This window comes from Polyodon spathula, chromosome 4 (assembly GCF_017654505.1).
Source record: "Polyodon spathula isolate WHYD16114869_AA chromosome 4, ASM1765450v1, whole genome shotgun sequence".
Classification (NCBI taxonomy): Eukaryota; Metazoa; Chordata; class Actinopteri; order Acipenseriformes; family Polyodontidae; genus Polyodon; species Polyodon spathula.
In genome coordinates, this window is record NC_054537.1 from 9,216,187 (window position 1) to 9,241,292 (window position 25,106).

Genomic DNA, 25,106 nt, shown 5'->3' on the forward strand with positions numbered 1-25,106 from the left:
CTCCCATTGTCACCTATACAGTATACTCTATGCAACGCTGGTACATCGTTAAATTATAAATAATTCAGACCAAACTCATTATACACATCCACTTATAATGTAAAACGTATTTTATTAAGGTACAATATCTTTGTTTTTTGTTTTGTTTTCTTTTTCCCAGGAAAGCAAAGAATTTAAATGCAGTTAGTACCATTGTGGAAGTCCTCATATATATTTACAGACGTCTTTATACCAGTTTGCATAATTTTAGCTTACTGCATGTTTTGTTCTCAATTAAAAGATTAAGAAAGTAATTGAGTTTAAAAGCCATAGGAAACAACACACTGTTAAACTAATTTGTATTGCATACTGTACATCAATAGCTTACAACATTGAAAATGTGCTCTTCCAGTTTACTGCTTGAACGTATGAAGTGAGTAACAACCCTCCTCTACCGCACCGTATTTGTGCTTTCAAGCGTGGTTACTGAGCAATGTGGTGCAAGTACAACATAAGACCATTTGATCAGGAAAACAGACAGACAGCTGTCAGCACCCCAGTCATCAAGGGCTTCCAAGTGTGCGCCCTGATTCCAGAGCCCTGCCGTGGGGTGTCTTGCACTCAGTCATGTAGTAATGCCAGTAACCACAAGCAACCTTAATCTGGACAAAATGTACCACTTCCAAATCAGAAGAGTTTTCTGACTAATTAAATTTTTCTTGTTTCATGTTTTCTCAAAGGTGCGTTCAGGTATTATTTGATCAATTTCAGGGAATACTGCTTGCTTAGCAGGTGTTCTTATCCACATGTACAGTGTAATGTTGCTTCCATTACCCACATGGCACCAACAAGGACAAAAAAACAGAAAAATGACCAAGACATGCTATCCATCTCTGCATTTTTTTGTTAATATTTGGATACAGGACTTTTTCATATTGTGCCGTTTTGCTCAGTTTTACATAGAGGGTTCTGATGTTTCCATTTCTTTTTAAATTATTGTGATTTCCATTACATGAGAGTAGATGTTAAAACTTCATGCTGATTTGAACTCTGCTCTCACCAAGATAAGCACCAGCACGTAGCTTTACAGTAAACTAATGTGATCTATCTGCATCTTCATCCATTTGCGTTTCCCATTTGCGTTTCTTTCCATCTGTTGATGTAGATATCCTTCTGCCTGGTGTTCATGGCTGAAGTGTAGTGCTGGCTCCAGGGATCAGCTTATTTTGCCTCCCCAGTGCATCAGCATGACAACCGTCAAGATTGAGCTAAGTAGGGTACATCTCTGAGGTCTTCAAGTGGGCACCTTCTGTCCTTGGTGTTTCGTCGACTAGCCCATGGCACCTCAAGAGGGCTCAACAGTGATTCTGGCATCCCAGCATCACCCCCCTTCATGCCCCACTCAGCTCAGCCCAGCTTACTTACCTGTACATCAGCGTTGCTTTCTTTCTATTGTGCTTGAGATCCCCATCCAGAATCATTTCATCTCAATGACAGCTGGTTGCTGCTGCTTTCTGCTGCTTCAGATAAGTTCTTCACTGTGCAATGCAACTCTTGGCCACTGAACCCGACATTTGTGAGAAATTGAACTGTTGAGTGTGCCACAAATCTTCGACAACCCACCTCCACTGGGTAAACTCGTACTTTCCATCCTCGTTGTTCCACTTCAGCAGCTAGTTGAGCATACCGAAGTTTCTTCCTCTCATACGCCTCATCCACAGCATCCTCCCATGGCACTGTTAACTGTACCAGATGAACAAGGCGTGCTGATCCAGACCACAAGACAATGTCTGGTCGAAGGTTAATGGTGGCAATCTCAGGTGGAAAAATAAGCCATTGACCAGCATCTGCCAGCATCTTCCAGTCTCTAGCAGCTTCCAGTTGTCCTGGACGAGGCTTGGTTTTAGCACTTTTTCTTGGTGGTTGTTCTCCTGGACGGAGGAATATTGTCTTTTGTGTGTAATGCTTTGATGGAACTGGTGGCAACTTATTGGACAGGGTACGCTTATCTTCCAATGCTAAGGCCAAACATTGCAGCACCTGATCATTATTTATATATATACCAACAACCAAAGCAAGGAATATACATTTCTAAATGAATTCTTCATATTTCCCCTTGTGTGTCTATCTCTGTAAACATGTTAGAAACACACTATTTTGGTAAATAAGGACCCTGTATTTTCAGAGAATAAGGTAACTCCGAGCTGAGCTTGGCACAGCAACCTTTGACCCACCTCACCTGGTCTACTCCAACTGGCCTGTTACAGTATAAAATGAAATAAATGACCAAAAAATGGGAGATCATATTTATCCTTTTTGAAACAACCTGAACAGCACCAGCTAGAAAAACAACAATAGGGGATATTTTTGAGTTAAAGGACAGCGATTTTCAGAGCCCCTTTATCTTTATGTTTTTTAAAAGTTTATAAGAAATTTTATGACTAAATGTGTCATTTTAATAAATGTAGTTTCAAATGAATCAATATGAAAACGAATAATTGCTCTGTGTTTGATTAGTCAAATTAGACATGAAAGCTCAAGTACAGTTACAATTCAAATGGTCTATTTTAGTGATAATTGCAATCAGCTGAATTTTCAGTCCTAGGCTTTATTGTGAAGTGCCATTGTCAGTTCTTTGCTCTCACCCTTTCCATGTCTCAGCATCACTGTGATCCTGTTTACACTGTCACAGTCACCTGTATAGGTGTCACAGAGACGGCCGAAGTGGGCTGTGTCAGAACCAGGAAAAGGAATGAAATACACAGACAGGACGGATGAATTGAAATGATGATGGTGCTTGCTTGCGCCGGTTTCTTGTAAAATAAAAGGGTTTAACAAACAAACAGAAACAGGACACAGCATTTTACGCCAAAATAAATAAACAAACAGAAACGGACTATACTTAACAAAACACAGTGCACGGACAGACACACTAACAAACACGGTGAGCAGATAAATACAAGTATCGTGCTGGTCCCACCAGCACGCAATAGCAATTGAAATTGTAACTCTCCTACTCTCTCTCCCGTTCTCCACTCACCGAACACCCAACCGCGAGTGAGTAAAACGTGCATCTATATATACTGTTGTGCTGGGATTCAATTACTAATGAATTATTCACTTGAATCCCAGCACGTGAATTAATTGTGCTCAACCTCGTGTTCACATATTAACTACTTTAAATGTACGTGAAGTGATGTACAATCCCATACCTAAATACAAATATACATTTTATACACTCGTGTTACACAGACCCGTTTATATCCCGTGTACCAATAATTATACACCAACATTTAACGAACCACACGCAACATAACAGATGATATACACAGGGGCGGGCACTTTGTCACAATGGGCAATACTCTTCAAATGAAATTTCACAGTCTAATTGAGTTTCTTAACTGAGGGGCCTGTTCTGCAATTTTACATGAATAACTTGACTTCTCGCTAGGCGATGGCAGCCAGGTTCTCTCCTGGCCTCAGGCCACCTTGTGTGACTAACATTCAGTGTTAGCATATGTGGGTGGAAAAAAACTGTGAGCACAAAAACTCCAAAGCTTGTCTTTTCTAAATTCTACAAATGCATCATGCATGGAATGTTGATTGCTCTCCTGACACCAGACGTTAAACATCATAATATAGGTATGAACTAATAACCTGAGTAACCAAACCCTACCAAACAGCCATTGTTGGAAGACCAACATATACTGTTTAATATACTGACACTTTTGCATTTACAGTACGGAGCTACATGTATTGTCACCTGAACTATCTCCTGCTTGTTACTGTAAGGATAACATCTTTAGCTTGGGGTTACAAAGTGGGTGAGATGACAAACTTTTTTTTTTTTTTTTTTTTAAACAGGCTTCCTCTGTTTTCCCTTATCCCTAACCCCAAGACACTGATTAAATAATGAATTACTCTAAATGTAATATACATTTAGGATTAAAGACGTTTAAATGTTTCAACTTTAACCCTTTGCGGTCCATTTATTCAGCGCTGTTGAGACGTGTCATGTCAATTTTACATATATGTACAGTACCTTGCAAAAATATTCAGACCCCTGACCAATTCTCTCATATTACTGAATTACAAATGGTACACTGAAATTTTGTTCTGTTTGATATTTTATTTTAAAACACTTAAGCTCAAACTCAATTTTTGTAAGGTGACATTGGTTTTATGTTGGGAAATGTTTTTAAGAAAAATAAAAAACTGTAATATCTTGCTTGCATAAGTATTCAAGCCCCAACATTAATATTCGGTAGAGCCACCTTTCGCTGCAATAACAGCTTTAAGTCTTTTGGGGTAAGTATGTACCAGCTTTGCACACAGTGTCGGAGTGATTTTGGCCCATTCTTCTTGGCAGATTTGCTCCAGGTTGTTCAGGTTGGTTGGACGACGCTTGTGGACCGCAATTTTCAAATAGTGCCACAGATTCTCAATGGGATTGAGTTCAGGACTTTGACTGGGCCACTGTAGGACATTCACCTTTTTGTTCTTTTGTTCTTCTTTTTGTTGCTTTGGCATTGTGCTTGGGATCATTGTCCTGCTGAAAGGTGAATTTCCTCGCAAGCTTCAGTTTTTTAGCTGACTGAAGCAGATTCTCTTGCAGTATTTTGCTCCATCCACTCTTCCTTCAATTGTAACAAGATGCCCAGTCCCTGCTGATGAGAAGCATCCTCACAGCATGATGCTGCCACCACCATACTTCACTGTAGGGATGGTGTGTCTTGAGGCATGGGCAGTGTTAGGTTTGCGCCACACATAGCGCTTTGAGTTTTGGCCAAAAAGCTCTATCTTGGTCTCATCCGACCACAAAACCTTTTCCCACATCGCAGCTGGGTCACTCTCATGCTTTCTGGCAAACTCCAGATGTGCTTTCAGATGGTACTTTTTGAGTAACGGCTTCTTTCTTGCCACCCTCCCATACAGGCCAGTGTTATGCAGAGCTCTTGATATGGCTGACTGGTGCACCATTACTCCACTCCCAGCCACTGAAATTTATAGCTCCTTCAAAGTGATTGTTGACCTCTCTGTGGCTTCTCTCACAAGTCTCCTTCTTGTTTGAGCGCTGAGTTTTGAGGGACCGCCTTTTCTTGGCAGTGCCTGGGTGGTGTGATGCAGCTTCCACTTCCTGATTATTGGTCCAACTGTGCTCACTGGGATATCCAAACACTTGGATATTATTTTGTACCCTTTCCCTAATCTATGCATTTGTGTTACTTTATCTCTAACTTCTGTAGAATGCTCTTTGGTCTTCATTTTCCTTCAGATTCACAGCCTTACCAATGATCCTTCAACAGTGGGGTTTTTATCCAGAAAATGTGACAGCAACTTTAATGGTTCACAGGTGGAGGCCAATGGTAAGGTAACTGTGTCCTCATTAGGGCAATTTCTTTCATCGGTGCAAACTGGGAGCTTCCACAGCACAGGGGTTGAATACTTATGCAAGCGAGATATTTCAGTTTTTTATTTTTCTTAAAAATATTTCCCAACATAAAATCAATGTCACCTTACAATAATTGAGTTTGAGTTTAAGTGTTTTAAAATAAAATATCAAACAGAACGAAATTTCAATGTCCATTTGTAATTCATTAATATGAGAGAATTGGTCAGGGGTCTGAATACTTTTGCAAGGCACTGTGTGTGTGTGTGTGTGTGTGTGATATATGCCTTTTAAACAGGTTTAAAAGGCAATGAATCGCAGAAGTACACTAAGTACTGCATCTCCAATCAAGCTCCATCCCTTGTTCGCTGTATTTTTCACATACCTCTTTGTAGATGTGCAGACTGATAAATCCTCTCCTAATCACTCGTTTTATCACCAAACCTCTCAATAATATGATCCAAGTCATTATTTTATTACTGTATTATCTAAAAAAGCTATTTGAAAAGTTTTCTCAGCCATTGAAAAGTTTTCTCGACGTTTTCCGGAGAAAAATGACTAGAGACCCGTGCTTTACGTCTTTTTGATTATGTCTGCATAGGACTGCAAAGGGTTAACGTAGTGGGAATTTTTTAAACCAATCAAAAAAGCCATCATGAGAGGTCATCCATTAGAGTGCTGTTACTTATGATACAGCATTCATGTGGATGAGACAAATGCATAAAACATTTGTTTTATAAGAATAAATAGTGAATAAATAACTCTACACTGTACCCATCCTGCTGTAGCAACACTACAACTGACTCTATACACTTGAGACAGAGTATCACAGGATCCCACCTAACCTGCCATTGTTCACAAGGCTTTCAGTTTACCTTCCATGGAGTCGCATTACCAGTTTTTGAGAATTTCTTTTGTAGTTGTTCATTCATTGTCATTTGGAATTCAGTGGCGGGGCTGTTTTGATGTGTTTGGCAATGATACTTTCAAAACAAAGCTTTGTTTAGTTTTCTGTACTGTATATCAGAGGTGAATTAGGACAAGGAGGTGTTGTGGGGCATTTATTTGAGAAGTTTTTATCTATACCTGTCATTTATGGATGATTCCAGCATTATATGAAAACTTGAATTATGCAAAAATAATTTATTTTATATCACATTCTCACATGTAATTCATATTGGGTCAAAAGTGTTCGTATGTGGTGTACTACTGAGAATTTGTTTTTTGCAAGTCAGGCTAGGCACATATAAGTACAAAAATTCTGATGAAAGCAATGCCACATCGTTCCCAAAAGAGCACAATGTGTGTATGTTTTTTTTGTTTTTAGATTAGGACTAATGGAAAGTAAACCTATTTTTTTTTCTACCAACAAAATGTAGCTATTGTCTATCTACATATACAGCCATGACCAAAAGTTTTGCATCACCCTATAGAATAACTCATTTTAAAATGGGGATTGTAATAATCTAAAGCTTCAAACTTGGTAATTTATGATAATACGCTGCAGGCCCATTCTTTCACTGTGCGTTCTTTTTTAAAATAAGCTTTTAGGAACCAGCTGGCCACTGCATTAACTTCAGTCAATTTGCACACAGCTGTGCAGTACAAAATCCAGATGGAAGCTTTAAATGTCTTTTATTTGACCTGTATTAAATTAGCCTTTGATTTCACTTAAGCATGTGCATATCCATTAAGTCTTAAGCCGTGATTACTGTACATTCCAGGGTAACACAAAGCAACTTGTCCGATTTGGTGAATTAAATGGTATTACATGTTTTGTATTAATTAAACATTAAGACTGTTTTAAAGAAATCAAAACCAGTCTATTAATATTTCCTGAATATCACATGTAATTCAGTGCATCACATTAAACAGATTTAAGCTTTGTAAAAAAGCCAAGTGTTTACTGCAGTCTTTTATTTCTTTTTTTTATTCTTTTTTTTTTTTTTTTTTTTAGAAAATCTGTTAATTTTGCAAGTCTAGACTCACATGGCTGATTAATCTAATTCTTTTAAACACCCAAAGTAGGTTTCCTTCTCAGTTTGGTAACATGAAAGACTGGAGTGATCACATTGAAAACAAGCCCTACAAGTCATGTGACTCTCTTCATGTGAACAGTTTCTGCATTTTCTTTTCTTTTAAGGTGAAGTACAAAAAAGACTTTGAAGAAAGCAAAGGCAGAGGCTTCAGCATTGTGACAGACACGCCTGAATTACAAAGACTGAGGAAGACACAAGAACAAATCAGTAACGTATGCAGCAGCTTGTGGTTCATGTAGTGTATGCTGGAATAGTGACACGGAGGCGACTGTGTTTATCAGTGTTAGACCATGTTGAATAGAATGAATAGCTTGAGTGAGGGTTGAGTGATTTGACTGAATGATGTGTACAGTACAGGAATGGAAGTAAGACTCCCATTGCATAGCAGTTTGATCTGTTTCTGGGACCGTTTCATAAAAGCGATTTGTGAGGAATCGCAGTAGCAGACACATTGCAGGTTGCAAAATGAGTTTCATAAAACTTTCGCAGGACTGTGACATAGCAGGTTTTCCCCTGAAACCTGCAGGTGCTAGAGGACAACAGTAAGTACTGCTTTTCATCGCAAACAGTTTTAGTAGATGACAAGGTGGCCCTCATACTACTAGCTCGCTGTCGATATTGCAGAGAAATAAGAAGGGAAAGGGTATTTAGGAACCGGGCAAATTCTCTTGATGCATATACTGATGTAGAATTAAAATCCAAGTATCGATTGCCAAGAGCGGAAATAATGAATATATGTGGTTTATTGGACAATGAACTAAGAAACCAAACACATAGAAATATGCCACTACCCATATCATTGCAAGTCTTGACTGCTCTAAGATTATATGCAAGAGGTAGTTTTCAAGAAGTAATTGGCGACTGTCATGGTTTAACTAAGGCTACTGTTTCTTTGTGTGTATTTAAAGTCACTAAAGCTTTGTGTAATCACATTGGTGAATACATACACCTTCCTGAATAAACTAACAGAAAGAACCTAGTGGCTGACTTCTTCCATTCATGTGGTCTGCCAAGAGTACTTGGAGCCGTATATGGATCACAAATACCAACCCTGTCCCCTGCTGAGAATGAGCACCGGTAGGTGTGCAGGAAAGCTTTCCATTCCATCAATATCCAAGTAAACTCAGTTGCTGTCTAGAGATAATAACACATCCCACGTCTCACTGTAATAAACATTCACGTATTTATGTAAATATTCTGTCCATCCTTTTTCAATTTAGATGCCACTTTAGTATTTTTGATATGCTTAAATGAGTGAAACAAAGCAAACGACACCAAACAAGTAATAATAATAATGCATTCCTGTGGGAGGTTGGTGGGCTGAGTCAAATGGTGGTGATGATGGGACCGGCAAAAATACACTGGAGGCTTGAATAGTTTTCCCCGCAGCAGGGTTTTTATTTTTCTGGCCGTAGATGGACACCGACCAATATTCCAATCAAAATATAACATAAAAAGAAAAGAAATAAAAATAGTCAAAATAAATTCCCCCACCTGTACCAACGATGATAAAGGAGGAGGCAAAAATAAAAAGGTAAATCTAACAAAAGTCCCGCACACAGTAAAATAGAAGTTATTAATATAGATAAATAATTCGCTGGCGCTCCTGCGCTGGCCTCTAGGGGGCTCCCGGTCCTAGGTAGGGTTTAATATTGAGGCCCCGGTCGTTCTTCCTGGAAATAAGCTGAAACTCAGTCTCCAGTCTCTGTGAACACAACACACTTTTTTTACACACGTCAATAAATTCAACAGCACGTCTCCTTTCGCTGTTACCCCCAGGACTGAGCGAGCGAGCTCAGATCGTACCGTCCTTTAAATACTGCCCGACCCCGCCCTTAGTCTCGGCCCCGGTCGCCGCTGTACCCAGTCGGCGTACATAGTAACTCTGACTGGGGTACGTGGCGCGGTGGCCGCGGACTTCCGCGTTCGGACGGAGCGGGTGATCTTTCTGGAATTCCCGGACGGCTCGACCTTTGCCTTTCCGCCGGTCTCGTCCCGTTTTGCGCAATGCCACCAGCGATCGGGAGGATCGACCACAGCTCTGACCCGTTGCACCCCTGTCACAATGCCCCTTAGAATGCCATGAATAGATATTTCTGTGTATTCTAATAGCTAACAAAGACGTGTTTACTTACTCCAAAACTGAGCCATACATACTAGGGTCCGCTCCGCTTTCTTCTCTCATTTGGCTCACGTCCATTCCACCCTCAATACCGGAAGCAGCTGCTTCTCCCATTGTGTTTAGTACCATCTTTTCCTCCTCATTGAGTTCTTTTGGTATTCCACCTCCACCTGTCTTTTTCATCTCTGTTCTCCTTTTTGCTGCTTTCACTTTTGTTCTGCTTGAAAGGTCTATCCATTTTCTTTGAACATCGGCAGCTGTTCTCATCCCAACCCCAAACGCGTTAACTTCATCTGTGATCATCTGCCGCTTTTTTCTTTTCATCGATAGAGTTCCTGTAAACTTGCCGAATAGTACATTTTTTATTCTGACCTACAAGGTCAATAATTGTTGTTATTTCCTCCTTTGAAAAGTTAGTTTTTCTGGTAGCTGCCATTTTCTTCGGTGCTTTAAAAGTCGATTATCGAGTTCATGATTTACTCGTCGCAGATCGCAAAAAAGGTGATCGCATGCGATAGTACTTGCTAGCAGCTTTATGAAACGCTCGCAGCGGGAACTTCTGCGACGTAGCAAGCACACTTGCTACTACTCGCAATCGCAATTCTTTATGAAACAGACCCCAGATTTTGCTCCGAGTTTAATAAGACATACCTGAGCTTGTAACCTATACAACTGGCTAATTAAGCACATTAAAACCTGGAACGGGTGAAACTGCTGTGCACCATGAGTCTTATTTCCATCCCTGCAGTAGCATGAAAGTAAGTTAAGGGTGCACATTATTGGTTTTTTGTTCATTTCACACACACACAAAACACTCATTTTATTACAGGTTTACATCCATAATTAAACTATACCCCTGTATTGTTGCTCAGTATTCACAAGTTTTCTTATGTTATTTTCTGGACTTTTTTACAGCTGCAGGTTTACAGCAATTCTTGCTCAATTGTTTTATATTTTATATAGTTTGACAGATAATCACAACTAGGGATGCCCATTGTCGCCATTATTCCAAGAGATTAAGACAAGTCATTTTTTTTTTTTACTCACCGGTAAACCACAAATGAATTCATTTTAATAGAGTGAACTTTTTCATTAAAAAGATTTAATTGTTTAAATTCTGCAGGCAGTGATTCAATCTGGAGAGTATTATAACAATAGGGGTTAAAATCCTACTGCCTGAAAATGTATGTGGTAAAAAATATAAATATTGTGCAATTCTCTGGGTTTAAAGCCCACTTTTATTTGTTTAGTTTATGACATATTGTTTAAAATTTAAAATAGTTAAAAAAAAAGTGTCAAAATAATTTAGCAGTGCGCATTGAAAACAAGGGCTTTAAGGCAGCCACTGGATTTTTAAGTGGCGCATTTAAATATTTTGTAAAGGTAATTGTACGCACTTTTGACAGTGCATTCACTCATTCTCTCAAATCAGGACTACAACTCTGATCAAAACTGCCACAGTGGTCCCATAATAACCTGAAACAAATGACATTCCATTGTATTCATTGGTTTCATTGGTTTCATTGGTTTCCTGAGGCAGGCTCATGCAGTACCTATTTAAACAGCTATCCTGTGCCTTTAACAGTGTTGCATGGATTCATTGACCTTTGTGCTTGACATGCTTTCATTTTGTGGTTCTCTCTCTATATATTTTGCTCTATTGCTATTTTCACAATTTTACATAAACCTCTTTATTTGCTGCCATAACATTTGAATATGCGGGTCTGAAATAAAGTACATTTCAAGTTTCCGGTAGGTATTTTATCACTTTCCATTATAAACAGTTACGGTTTATTGTAAAGCTAAAAAATAAGGTACTTCTGTTTTGGTAAGGGAGAACATTTTCGAATCCCAACGCAACAATTTAAGGAGATCAGTGATTTCTCAAACAACAAGGTAAGCAATATGATTCCATGCTTAGTTTTTATTATTTATTTATTTATTATACCACACATTTTGTGCATTCTATTAACAGTGTTCTAATTATGTCTCTTAGTTTGTCACTGTGGAATTGTGACATCGAGGAGATGTTGAAGCAGATCAAGAGCATTGCAGTGAGGTTTCAGACTGGTGTGCAAGGTGAGTGAATGAAATTACATCAGTCTGTCCATTTACAGTAATATCAAACTGCAGCTGAAAATGTGAGTTCATTCTGAGGTCAACTATTAGAACAGCTCCTATTATTTTAAAGCAAATCCCACACTTGACAAGACTGTCAGAAAAGTAATTAACACCAAATTCTTCAAGTGAAGATTTTGTACAGTAGTGTCAGTTTAAGTGAAGTGAATTTTACAGATGATGAAACATATTCGGGTTATTATTGTGGTTGCATGTGTGCCTCACAGTTTTCAGTGCTTGAAACTGCATTGGTTTATTATGTGCGACAATATGATTTTGTTTAGAGATGCATTCTCAGTTATAATGATTTGTATTCTCTTCTGACACCGCTATGTAGAGAACAGTCAGATTACAATACACAGATGTACTGTAGTGATTCAATGAGGCATGCCAACATTTTTTTTTCAGACAGCATTTTAGTTTTTTAGACACTCTAAGAGTAATATGCCCCCCCACCCCCCACCCAATGTGCCTCCCACCTGCTCCCACCCCACAGCACCCACAAACCGTTCCAAATGCAGATATATAGAGCTAATCATTAACTGGCTGGACAGTGTTTGTAAGTGCAATCATGCATTTTTTTCATGACAAAATTATAAAACTGCTTGTAAACCCCAGTTTGGAGGTTTGCATACCAGGCTCAGTGCACTAGGCTAAACAGGCCATACATCAAAATTATTAAAAAAGATCCCCCCTTATTTGCATTCACGTGCAAGAACACGTTAAAAAGGGACTGAACACAGAATTACATGTCAATTAGGCTACATTTGCAAAGGTGTTTACTCCAAATTGTCTGAGTAGAAAACATCAGTTACAATTCTAAAACAAATAAAATACAGCTTAATACAGCCCTTTTAACCAAGTTGTTTATTTCTGGTTAGCTATTTTTATTGTTTGTGCATTACCTTTCCAAAAAAACTGTGCCAATGACAAACAGTTCCATAGAGTTACAAACTCTCAGATGTATTCACACTTCATCAAAATATTATCTTAACTGTTTTATTGTATCATTTTGTACAATAATTATTTTAACATAAGTACAGGTAAACTTAATTTTGAAAAGCCACTGGACTATAGTAAAATTCTCCCAATGTCTTGTGCTGGACACATTCTGAACTACTGTACTCCTCCTAAAACTACCAATAAAGCATGGCAACAACATTTTTGCAATAAAAATGGTCTTTTGGGGCTGGTTTGCAAAAAACTTTGTTGCAGACATCAAAAGACATTAGCAGAGGTATTATTTTTTTATTGAAATATGTATGTTAACATAGACCATATTTGTGCTTATAGTAAGATACATCTTGTAATGTTTAATGTTGTATATGCATTTGTCTACCAGTGTCTCAGTGTCTTCACATTAAATCTTGCCTACTCTTAAATACCCTTCTAATAACTAGGATGTTTGAGGGAGTCATGATGAATCATTCGTGTGAATACACAACACAGCAGATTTTTTTAGTAAGGAAAAGATATATATAGTTTTGTTGGATGGTGAGTCACTGCAGACTCATTTAAAAACAAAATATGACTGTATTAACAAGAATTTGCTATGTGTCCAGTTCTTAGACCTAATAGGAGTCAGATTGCAGCACAGCATTTTATTTTAAGGTAAAATAGCTTGTGAGAGTTGAGAGCCAAGAGCTACATTTTTCAGCAGTCATACCAGCACTAAGGCAGGGATGCTGTATAGAATGTGATATGATAAATAATCATGATATGCTGGTGTGGCAAAGTGGTTTGCAGTGTGCAGGTGTAGAGGTGATGCAGAGACAATCATTCATTTTTATAATCCAGATCGTTTGGTGACCGCAAAGCAACATTGTGTACTAATAATAATAATAATAATAAAAATAATAGTAGTACAAACACACATAGAACACAAACACGATCACAAGTCCATAGTGAGTGGTATAAGTCAGAGTGGTGAAATACAAAAAATGGTGAACAGTAGTGTAGTGTTGTCCAGGTTTGATGCTGGCATTTAGCGACAGCTCCCGGATTGTGTTATAGTCTACGGTTATTTTACGGTCCTTCAGCGGTTCTTTCATAACTGTAACAAAGGAACAGTTCGCTTTGCCACATCTTTGCCGCGGCCCCTTGATTAGCGAGTGCAATCGCTTTTCCTTCAATCCACGATTGCCCGTCTGGGGCAATGACTTAGTGTACTGTGGCTCCGCTCCCTTTCTAGGTTGCTGACTTCCACCTTTCCCTGGAATGAATTGCCAAACCATCCAGTCCGGGGCACACTGTTCCCTTTGCACAGCACCCTCACAGGTCAGGAGGGAGATTTATAACCAAGATTCATTCTTTCTGTGTCACACCTGGTGATTCTGCTTCATACACGATCAATGGCTTAGTTATTCAATGTTAAAATGTGGCTGTTAAAGGGTATCGTCACTGGCAAGGCTGGGTAATGACAGGAGAGACTCAGAGACAGAAAGTTCCAGTTTTAAAACGCTTTTGCTCACTTTTATTAAAAACAAACACAAAGAAATATGGCATGGGCCAAAAAAAAGGTTGACGCAAAACAATACAGGCTGGGCATTCGCCTTCATTTTAGATTTCAAAATCACAGAAGAAACACTCACCTAACCTCCACCAAACAAAGAATTTCACCCCTTTTATACATGTGACCACTCCCCAGTTAGCACTTGCCTGCCTAATTGGGGAATGGCCACACCAGTGCTTGTTGGCAGGGACAGATTTAACCCCAACCCTGCCAACCTTACCTTCACCTCACACACTGTTTACATTTACACAGGGGACCCAGACGACGAGGACAGTCCGTAGGGAGCGCAAGTTGGGCGACTGGGCAGGTGCAGGAGCCTGCAGAGGTGTGAGCCCCGGTGACAGTGGAGCTACAGTGCCTTGCAAAAGTATTCAGACCCCTGACCAATTCTCTCATATTACCGAATTACAAATGGACATTGAAATTTTGTTCTGTTTGATATTTTATTTTTAAACACTGAAACTCAGAATCAATTATTGTAAGGTGACATTGGTTTAATGTTGGGAAATATGTTTAAGAAAAATAAAAAACTGAAATATCTCGCTTGCATAAGTATTCAACCCCTGTGCTGTGGAAGCTCCCAGTTTGCACCGATGAAAGAAATTGCCCTAACGCGGACACAGTTACCTTACCATTGGCCTCCACCTGTGAACCATTAATGTCACATTTTCTGGATAAAAACCCCACTGTTGAAGGATCATTGGTAAGGCTGTGAATCTGAAGGAAAATGAAGACCAAAGAGCATTCTACAGAAGTTAGAGATAAAGTAACACAAATGCATAGATTAGGGAAAGGGTACAAAATAATATCCAAGTGTTTGGATATCCCAGTGAGCACAGTTGGACCAATAATCAGGAAGTGGAAGCTGCATCACACCACCCAGGCACTGCCAAGAAAAGGCTGTCCCTCAAAACTTAGCGCTCAAACAAGAAGGAGACTTGTGAGAGAAGCCACAGAGAGGCCAACAATCACTTTGAAGGAGCTGCAGAGTTCAGTGGCTGGGAGTGGAGTAATGGTGCACCAGTCAACCATATCAAGAGCTCTGCATAACACTGGCCTGTATGGGAGGGTGGCAAGAAAGAAGCTGTTACTCAAAAAGTACCATCTGAAAGCACATCTGGAGTTTGCCAGAAAACATGAGAGTGACCCAGCTGCGATGTGGGAAAAGGTTTTGTGGTCGGATGAGACCAAGATAGAGCTTTTTGGCCAAAACTCAAAGCGCTATGTGTGGCTCAAACCTAACACTGCCCATGCCTCAAGACACACCATCCCTACAGTGAAGTATGGTGGTGGCAGCATCATGCTGTGAGGATGCTTCTCATCAGCAGGGACTGGGCATCTTGTTACAACTGAAGGAAGAATGGATGGAGCAAAATACAGGAAAATACTGCAAGAGAATCTGCTTCAGTCAGCTAAAAAACTGAAGCTTGGGAGGAAATTCACCTTTCAGCAGGACAATGATCCCAAGCACAATGCCAAAGCAACAAAAAGTGGCTCAAGAACAAAAAGGTGAATGTCCTACAGTGGCCCAGTCAAAGTCCTGAACTCAATCCCATTGAGAATCTGTGGCACTATTTGAAAATTGCGGTCCACAAGCGTCGTCCAACCAACCTGAACAACCTGGAGCAAATCTGCCAGGAAGAATGAGCCAAAATTGTGTGCAAAGCTGGTACATACTTACCCCAAAAGACTTAAAGCTGTTATTGCAGCGAAAGGTGGCTCTACCAAATATTAATGTGTGTGTGGGGGTTGATTACTTATGCAAGCAAGATATTTCAGTTTTTTATTTTTCTTAAAAATATTTCCCAACATAAAACCAGTGTCACCTTACAATAATTGATTCTGAGTTTCAGTGTTTAAATAAAATATCAAACAGAACGAAATTTCAATGTACCATTTGTGATTCGGTAATATGAGAGAATTGGTCAGGGGTCTGAATACTTTTGCAAGGCACTGTATATCTGGGCCACCACGGGGAGAAGAGCAGGAGACCAGGTGACCAACTGTGCTTGGTGATGCAGTGACCTGTGAGCTAGGCCCAGCGACCAGAGGGCCGGACACAAATGCCAGGCATTGACCCATAGTCACCGGGTCGGGACATGGGGGTGGTGGTCGGGCTTGTGGTGGTGGTGGTGGTCTCCTTGCTTCGGCCAAGGTGGTCCTGGGTCTTTTATAAGGGGCGCCCGTTTAACCCCTCTTGTGACCCCTGGGCTTCTATGAGAGGCTGCCTGTTTAAGCCCCTTTCTACCCCCTATGTAATGTGTAACACATACTGATCTTCTGACCAATGGCAAGAAATCAGACTGTTTTACCAATTCCACAATCCTTGCTTGTGATACTCTGCAACTTTAGGTAAGTATTCACGTCTCAGCTGGGCTGATGAAGGCATCACTCCACCATTTGCTACACTCTGTCAGAAGAATTTCTGTAACTTTTGGTTGTCCAATTTTTCAAAAGGGATATTTGTGCAGACAAACACCTCTGTCAGGTCATAATTTAATATGTAGACTTTTGGAATATGGAAGTCACTGTTTTTTGTTTCTTTGCAAGTAAAACAGTCCACCATTTTAGCGTTTTTAGAGACATCCATTGTCTTGTTTACAGTGTGTAGTATTTTAATTTCCCACTTAGATTGCTTATAGTCACATGACATAATCACTGCACAGCACTGTATGCATGGCGAATATTACACGCAGACACACAGCAGTCATTTTCACAGGGTCTTACATATAATGCATGACTTCAAAAAATGAAAAAGTATTATAAAACATTGGAAAAGAAAATATTGGGTAAACAGCTGTAAACTGGTATATATACATACAAAATTGAAAAACAAAGTCATTATAAAAAAAAAAAACAAAGAAAATAACTCGGTTCCATAAGTGAAACAGCTTGTGATGGACAGCAAGTATTCTTGTTATTTGTGCTGCAGATTGTAATGTAATTGTATTCTTTAACAGATCACATAATAAGCAGTCTGTAGAACAGCACCTTCAGCAGTATGTATTCAAGTCCTCTTTGTTCTGTCTTTCGAGGGTGCAGAGAAGACTACAACGAAACAAAATGCCAAGTATTATAAAGGTGGAGATATTAACAATAGAGAACCGTTTTGAGTTTTTGACATGAAAAGGCTTAAAGAGTACATCAGCACTACATCAAAGATAAAACAAACTATCCCACCTTGCTGTTTCAAATGTATTTGGTCATTGTATAATAATCCATATGCACCCAAACATCTGCATAATGCCACACTGCTATGTCCAGAATCACTGTTCTCGAGCATCTCTTCTGAGCCAAAAAACATGACTTCCGCATGTACCCTCACATGTGCTCTGAAATGTGCCTGCGCTTGCCCAATGAAGCATTGTATAAGCTATAATACTTCTGCGGAAACACACTAGTCTGTGTGACAAACATGGTGTGACTAATTTTCCATAAGGAAGGAACTTGTACCTGCTTTTGTTTTGTGTATTAGACATCTTTCACACTGTACACGTTTCCTTCACATGTTGTATTTTTATGTATTATTATGATTAATGTTGCATTCAATAATAAAGAAAATAAATAAATAAAAATACGTCTGCTGTGTAAGCGGTTGCAGGGAAAAGCAAACCAAGACAGTGTTCTCATCTACAAACATTCTGAATCAGCTGGAGCTATATCTAAGACTTTGGGGACGTATATTGAAGTAACACAGTGCTGCTTTAATTGTGGGTAGTTCTCTTCAATAGCTGGAAATGAGGACAACTCCATCTTGGTTTTCTTTTCCCTGCAACCACTTGCACAGCACAGACGTATTTTTTAATTATTTTGTTTTTTTATTATTTAATGCAACATTAATGATAATACTGTAATACATAAAAATACAACGTGTGAAGGAAACGTGTACAGTGTGAAAGATGCCTAATACACAAAACGAAAACAGGTACGAAATTAGTCAGGCCATGTTTGTCATACAGACTAGTGTGTTTCCACGCAGAGGTAATCTAGCTTACACAGCACTTCTTTGTGCACGCACCAGTACATCTGACAGTACTCGCAGTAGTCAAGTTTTTTTTGGCTCAGAAGAGATGCTCCAGAAGAACGATTTTGGATATTGGCAGTGTGGCATTTTAGGATTATTATACAATGACCAAATACATTCGGAACAGCAAGGTGGGAGAGTTTGCTTAATTTTTCATGTAGTGCTGATGTACCCTTTAAATATTTGTTTTAAAAATTCTGATTTCAGATTACCCAGCAGCAAAGTTTTATAAACATAAAGACCCCCCCCCCCCCCCCCCCCCCCCCCCAGATATTCCCAGTATCATGAAAGGGTATCATTTTATCCTTGTTCCTAATTGCGTTTGACAATAATATTGCTTTATTACCTCACAGGTATTATAATAAGGAATTTGCTTTTTAAATAATTCCCTTGATAATGATGTATAATGTTGTGATAGAAACATATAACCTAACTCCCCCTGCATTCTGTCCATTACACGGTTAACTGAACAAAGATGGACAGATGGTAGCTTAATTTAGCAAGTGCTGTTTGGTGCCGTGTCCTGCTGACACATAATACTAATGCGTTGTGTGTGTGTTTTACTGTGCTGTTCCTAATTAGTCAATGTATCCACTGCAGTTGATTTAAGAACATAAGAAAGTTTACAAACGAGAGGAGGCCATTCGGCCCATCTTCCTTGTTTAGTTGTTAGTAGCTTATTGAACCCAGAATTTCATCAAGCAGCTTCTTGAAGGATTACTGGGGAGTTTGTTCCAGGCTCATACAATTCTCTGTGTAAAAAAGAGGCTCATACTTTCTGTTCTGAATGTCCCTTATCTAATCTCCATTTGTGACCCGTGGTCCTTGTTTCTGTGTTCAGGTCGAAAAAGTCCCTTGGGTCGACATTGTCAGTACTTTTTAGAATTTTGAATGCTTAAATTAGATGGCTGCGTAGTTTTCTTTGTTCGAGACTGAATAGATTCAATTCTTTTAGCCTCTCTGCATATGACATGCCTTTTAAACCCAGAATAATTATTTTTGTTCGCTCTTCTTTGCACTCTTCCTAGAGCAGCAATGTTCTTTTTGTAGTGACCAGAACTGGATACAATATTCTAGATGAGGTCTTACTAATGCATTGTAAAGTTTTAACATTACTTCCCTTGACCAATTCTTAATAAGGAAAACAAATAATTAAATGGATGCTGTGTGGCTTGCTTAGGATTTTTTTTTTTCCTGAGGCACCTTGAACACCAGTTAACATTTTATTTAACAAGTAGAATTTATCAAAAATATATACGAACCTATGTAGTTAACAGATGAATTTGGAGAAATAGTCTTGGAATATTATTTGAACAAAGCTGTATGACATTTGAAATGCTGTGTTCTGAGTGAGGTGGCTGGTGTTGTGTGGAGGTCTGCAATGCTTCTCTCTTCACTCATGGTAAATTGCTAAGATAAAGTCCATCAAGTAGTTTCTAAATTAGGAAGGCAGATAAGGAAATCTTGACCACCGCATTCCCTGAGAACAGAATCACACAGTCCCAGTACTGCCATGGAGCTCCTGAGCAGTTACCACAGAACTCTCCCTGTTTATTCTGTTCTGTAAAGAAAAGGTTTTGTTTTCTTGTCTAGAAATTATGAGGCTGCGTGTAACTCAGGACCCGGGAGAAGAGGAGCGTGTGGAAGAAGTGGGGGGGGAGGAGGTGAGCTCATTTTTGGAGGGAGGTGGTGTCTTTCTGCTGACCTTCATTGAAATAATGTTGAATGGCTATTCATTTTTCTTCAGGCATTCAATAAGCCCATTGTTGAAGACAGGAACTTGGAGTTCGCCAAGAAGTGTAGCGAGTTGATAAGTGATGTAAGTAAATGTATGTGCTTGTTTGCTGTGACTAGACATGTCAGACCTAATTTGCATTTTTTACGGGTGTTAAATGCAAATTTAAGACCTGTCTTAAATAAAACCGTAATGGTTTTAGTGACGGACATTTTGATTAATCTTTTGGTTTACAGCCCTTAATCTGTGGTGAGGAAAATCCTATTAAAATTCCCATTTGCCCTGTAAATGAATGGTGTAAATTGGTCTGAGCATGTGGGTGAAATACATTAAATTAGGTAATACTGTCTTAAGTATTGGGGGAAAAATGTGTCTTGTTAAGATGCTGTACATTTCTTCTATTTTTTTTTTTTTTTTCAGAGAAATAACATTGTGACTGGATTTGGGAATTAAAAAATAAAAGTGAAGCAAATCAATTGTTTAAAAAGTGTTAAATGTATACATTATTATAGTACATATTCAAGTCACATTAAGTCAATTTCTATTCTAACTAGCAGTATGAAGGGCTTGTTATAAGGCCCTCACAACCTCACTCCCACATCCTCCTGACCAGACGCTTCTATAAGAATGCACTCTCAACAGAGATTATATAAGCACAGTCTTTGTGGCTCCAAAATAGTACTCTGTTATTTTATTAATATAGGGATGTAGTGGAGGTGACTGGAAGTGTCTGCCTATGTATCCAAAGAACGTTTTAAATTGTGATGACACTTGCTAGGGACTTGCAGAATTTTGGGTATTATCAGATTCTAGGGCTACATATATGGGAGAATCCTACAGTATCAGTTGCCATACATCCAGAGAAGCTCTTGTTCAGTTGTCATGAAACTTGGTTTGGACACTCTTCGGCACATGGATGTACTGTACTGTAGGTCATGGTGATTTACTTTTTCATGGTAGTGATTGCTATAATATTTCATTTGCAGTCATGGCAGGGGACATATGTTACATTTACACAGTAAGACGCACCAAGATCTGCTTTGTTGTGAAAATGACTTGACTTTGCTTCAAATTCATATGACAGCAAAGCACACCTTGACGTGTCTTTGTGTGATTATAAAATAAACCATTCCAGAAGAAATGTGTTGTGATAGTAAACAAAAGCATACTAATAAGGCTAAACAGATCCAGCTAGTCTGCTGTTGTCCAACAACAGCACTGCTTGGAATCGTTTTGAGCCAATTGGAGAGCTCGCTACTCCCAAGATATTTATAATCCTGTTCAGTGTTACATTCTAGAACACTACACTCAGATGTTTTTCACTCTATTTCCTATAATGGTATTCCAAGTTATTAGTTTTGTTGTGATGTGGTCTTAATGAGACTCATGATAAAGTCTGAGGAATCTCTGCTAGCCTGCTGTAGAAATTCTGGCCACAGCACAGTAACCTCCTGTGTACCTGTCTCCTGAATGCCTCATTTGAGACTTCAGTGTCATAAGTGAAACTACTTTTTTCATGCAATGCAATCTCAAAGCAATATATGTTTATTAATAAGCTACTTAATGCTAGAGGTACAAATGTTAAGAGGAACAAACATTTGATTGTTTTAAAAATCGTTAGCCCTTCTGGGTAGGGCTCAATTTCCATGTATCAAGGGAGGGACAAAGTGAAAGTATAAAGAATGTTGACACCAGATTGCATGGCCAGTGATTTAGAACCAATTCACCTAGCATGCCTTTTATTGGGGTGTGTGCACATTTTTGTTGGTTTGTCTGCATGGCTGTTGCATCTTTGAGGAACACCAGTCCTCCAGAGGCAAATTAGCAGGCAGTCTAGTGTTCATAGAAGTGATCCAAGTGTTTTAAATATACCCTGATGTGTCATCTACCACTTGACTATCGGTTCAAACTTTTGACCACACTGTCCTTGGAAATTACCAGGAGAAGAACATACAGTGCCATCCTGGTTATCGTTCCAATTACAGAGTGCGCATTGGGCAGGAGTCACTGCTCATTGGTAAGGTACTTTATTAATAAACAGTTATCGTATTATGCAAGTAATGCTGCTACAAACAAGCTTTAAGTGGTAATGAAAGATTAGGGGCTTGCAACCTAGATGGCTTCTACTTGGTTTTGTATGTACATTCTTGTTTTTCAAGCGTACCTGTGCTTGTTTACTGTCAGTTCAGCAAATACTGATTTTGGGATGTCTGACTTAATTGGCACAACACAGGTGCCACAAATGACAGCTTCTTGTTTTAAAGCTATTTCTTGTCAATTACTTTGAACTGTGTGTCATTTTTTTCAGCTTCTTGGCATTTTTTTGTGCTGGTTTAAGAGTAGCTGCAGTGCAAACAGAAACTTGCACAGCAAACACTTGCCCATCAAAATGATCCAGTAAAATCGGTCATGGCTTCAAAGAGGACAGTTTTGATACAGACCCAAAATGAACACGGCAACTTCAAAAGTTATTTTTACCTTTCAGTAGTATTAGGGCCCAGGGTTATCTTTGTCATCTTTAGGTTGCATTTACGGTTGGTCTGATCCTGTCACAAGTTAAATGAATTTGGGGTTTTTAGTTAGACCCATTGGATATAGTCCACTTCACATAACCACCACACAGCTTTCCCAGTACAAAGCACACAGCATGGGAGTGCAGGGTGAATTATTTAAGCATGGCCGAACCCTTTTGTGCTGAATTGCCTGTCTTGTTTGCAGGCTCTCTGCAGGCACTGCATTGGCTTGTGATGTTCCGTGGGGTAGGGAAGGAAATTGTTTTGGGAGAGTTTACCTCAACATGCTTCAGTAACCCCTGCTGGTCAACCACCCAAACTCTGACCAATCTTGGCCTCACCTACAGGGTTCAGTAGCTTGGCAACTTTTGTTCAAGAGGTGGGAATGACTTGAAAGGAAGACCCTATTCCCCCCCTCCCCCCCGTCAGATATTGGCGTATCAACGAGAGCTGATGTATTTATCTGATGTGTTCAATTATACTGCATCTTGGACATGCTTATGTCTTGCACATAAAATTGTTCTGTATCATATTGTTTGTCATTTTTTTTTTTTTTTTTTTGTTTCCTTGTGATTTCTTGTACTTTGAGTTGCCATCTGTCATGTATTGTGAACAGGAAATACAGTACATGAGAAAGTTTTCTTGGTTTGGACCATGTTGTAAAAACAACTTTCCCACCACATTAAAGCAACTTTTTTCTTTTTCTTCTGTGCTTGAATCAGGTCTGACGAGAACTGAATTGAGTTCACAATAGTTCCAATATCAAGGAAACGTTGAAAAAATAACCATTCCGGAAAATAGGTTTTGATTTAAGCTTCTATCATGTAACAATTCAGAATTTTGAATTTTGTTGAACACATTCTCTCTTTCTTTATTGTAGGTGAAGTATATGAAAAGTCTAAGGGCAGGTGCAGTTTCGGTCCTGACACTCCTCAGTTTCAACATGTGAAAAATCTTGCTTTCATTTCTGAGGTAAGGTGTGGGTATATCTGATTGTTAAAGCCTTTTTTAAAGTAGATGTTAACTGTGACAAGCGCCAGTTAGCAAGCCATTATGAAACTATACCTTTGTTTACTAATATGTAGCCTGGATAGTTGTTTTTTTCCCTCTATTTACAGCATGGTATATGCTCTTGATCATCTGTATTTAGCAGGTATGAACTGTGGTCTTATACATGCTGTAGGCAGCATCTTGACATATTAACATAGATTATGTAATGTGGAAGAGAGCCAACATTATGTTGTGATGTTTTTCGTAAAAGAATGAAATTTTATTGTCAGTGAATATTTTTTATAGTTTTCCCGTGCTGCACAAAATGTACTTCAGTTATTAAACACATTGCAAGTAAAAATAAAGATAAAACACTAGTTGTTTTTTAAACGTTAATATTTAACGTAGTGACTAGTAACCTAATCTTCTGAAGTTATCATTTAAAGAAGTATGAGAGAAATACAGTACTGTGCAAAAGTTTTAGGCAGGTGTGAAAAAATGCTGTGAAGTAAGAATACTTTCAAAAATAGACATGTTAATAGTTTATATTTATCAATTAACAAAATGCAAAGTGAGTGAACAGAAGAAAAATCTACATCAAATCAATATTTGGTGTGACCACCCTTTGCCTTCAAAACAGCATCAATATACTGTAAATACAGTATAATCGTAAATCTCGAAAAACTACTCGCTTCTACATTTTTTGTAGTCATTTTTGTATTACTTTAGTATAAATACATGTTAATTTGGATTCATATGTTGTTTTTTTCTGACTATGTGAACGAAAAGACACACATTTGCCCGTTTTCCCATTGGAAATAGTGATATTTTGAAATATCACTGTCCTGGTCACAAAAGCAAAGTTTGTGGGGAATAATAGCCATTTTCTATACTTTTGAGGCATAAGCAGTTAGGAAATAACACTTACTACTCAGGAACCAAAGTTGTGTTACATAGTGTAATCTATTAACATGTCTATTTTTGAAAGCATTCTTACTTTACAGCATTTATTCACACCTGCCTAAAACTTTTGCACAGTACTGTATTAGCTCAAAAGTCTGGCTTGTTGTGGTCTTTAATGATTGGAACAGTGCGCTTAAAATTAATAGGGTTTAATCAATTAATCAATCAATCAATCAATCTTTATTTTATATCGCACCTACTGGACCACTATCACAAAGTGCTTTACAAGATGCAGCAGCAACAAGAAAACCCATAATACTTTAAATACAGAGAAATGCATAATACATGCTATACTGTAAACAAAATGCATAATACATTAAATATTATGCATACATGAAATAGTAGCAGCAACACAACAGCTAATAGCAGATATCAGGCTTAAAGAGCTTAGAAAGCAAGAGAGAACAGCTGGGTATTTAAGATCTAGGTTTGCATATACTGTACTCTTTAAGAAATAAGATCAACGTTCGATACTGTGAATATATGGGAGGAAGTATATGAGCAGAGAACACTTGCTTGTTAATTAATTTACATTAATGCTGAATCAGATGTGCCAGATATGCAGGCTAATGACATATTTGTATTAAAGCTGCAAAGCCCCACAATCAAGCTCAATTGTGTTCAAAATAATGCGGTTCCAGTTTGTGTACATTACCAATAGTTTGAGCTTCAGACAGACATGTTTTAATACAGTCATTTAAACTAAGCAGGTAGAAGCAGGA

At 38.7% G+C, this 25,106-nt stretch overlaps 1 protein-coding gene across 9 annotated transcripts in view; it reads left to right on the forward strand.

The window, feature by feature from the left end:
- The window catches only part of LOC121314141 (LIM zinc-binding domain-containing Nebulette-like), an 83,760-nt gene that overhangs the window by 28,875 nt on the left and 29,779 nt on the right, over positions 1 to 25,106 (forward strand). For 2 of the 9 annotated variants that reach the window (XM_041247106.1, XM_041247113.1), the window contains exons 1-3: positions 19,469 to 19,847; positions 19,931 to 20,002; positions 23,312 to 23,403. Coding sequence is in view for 2 of the 9 variants with exons in the window: in XM_041247115.1 (XP_041103049.1) it covers positions 7,512 to 7,619 (108 nt within the window). In the remaining 7 variants the exon portion in view is untranslated. Of the gene's footprint in view, positions 1 to 7,511; positions 7,620 to 19,467; positions 19,848 to 19,930; positions 20,003 to 23,311; positions 23,404 to 25,106 lie in introns of those variants that run through there. The other 7 variants (XM_041247109.1, XM_041247110.1, XM_041247107.1 and 4 more) reach the window with 4 other exon arrangements.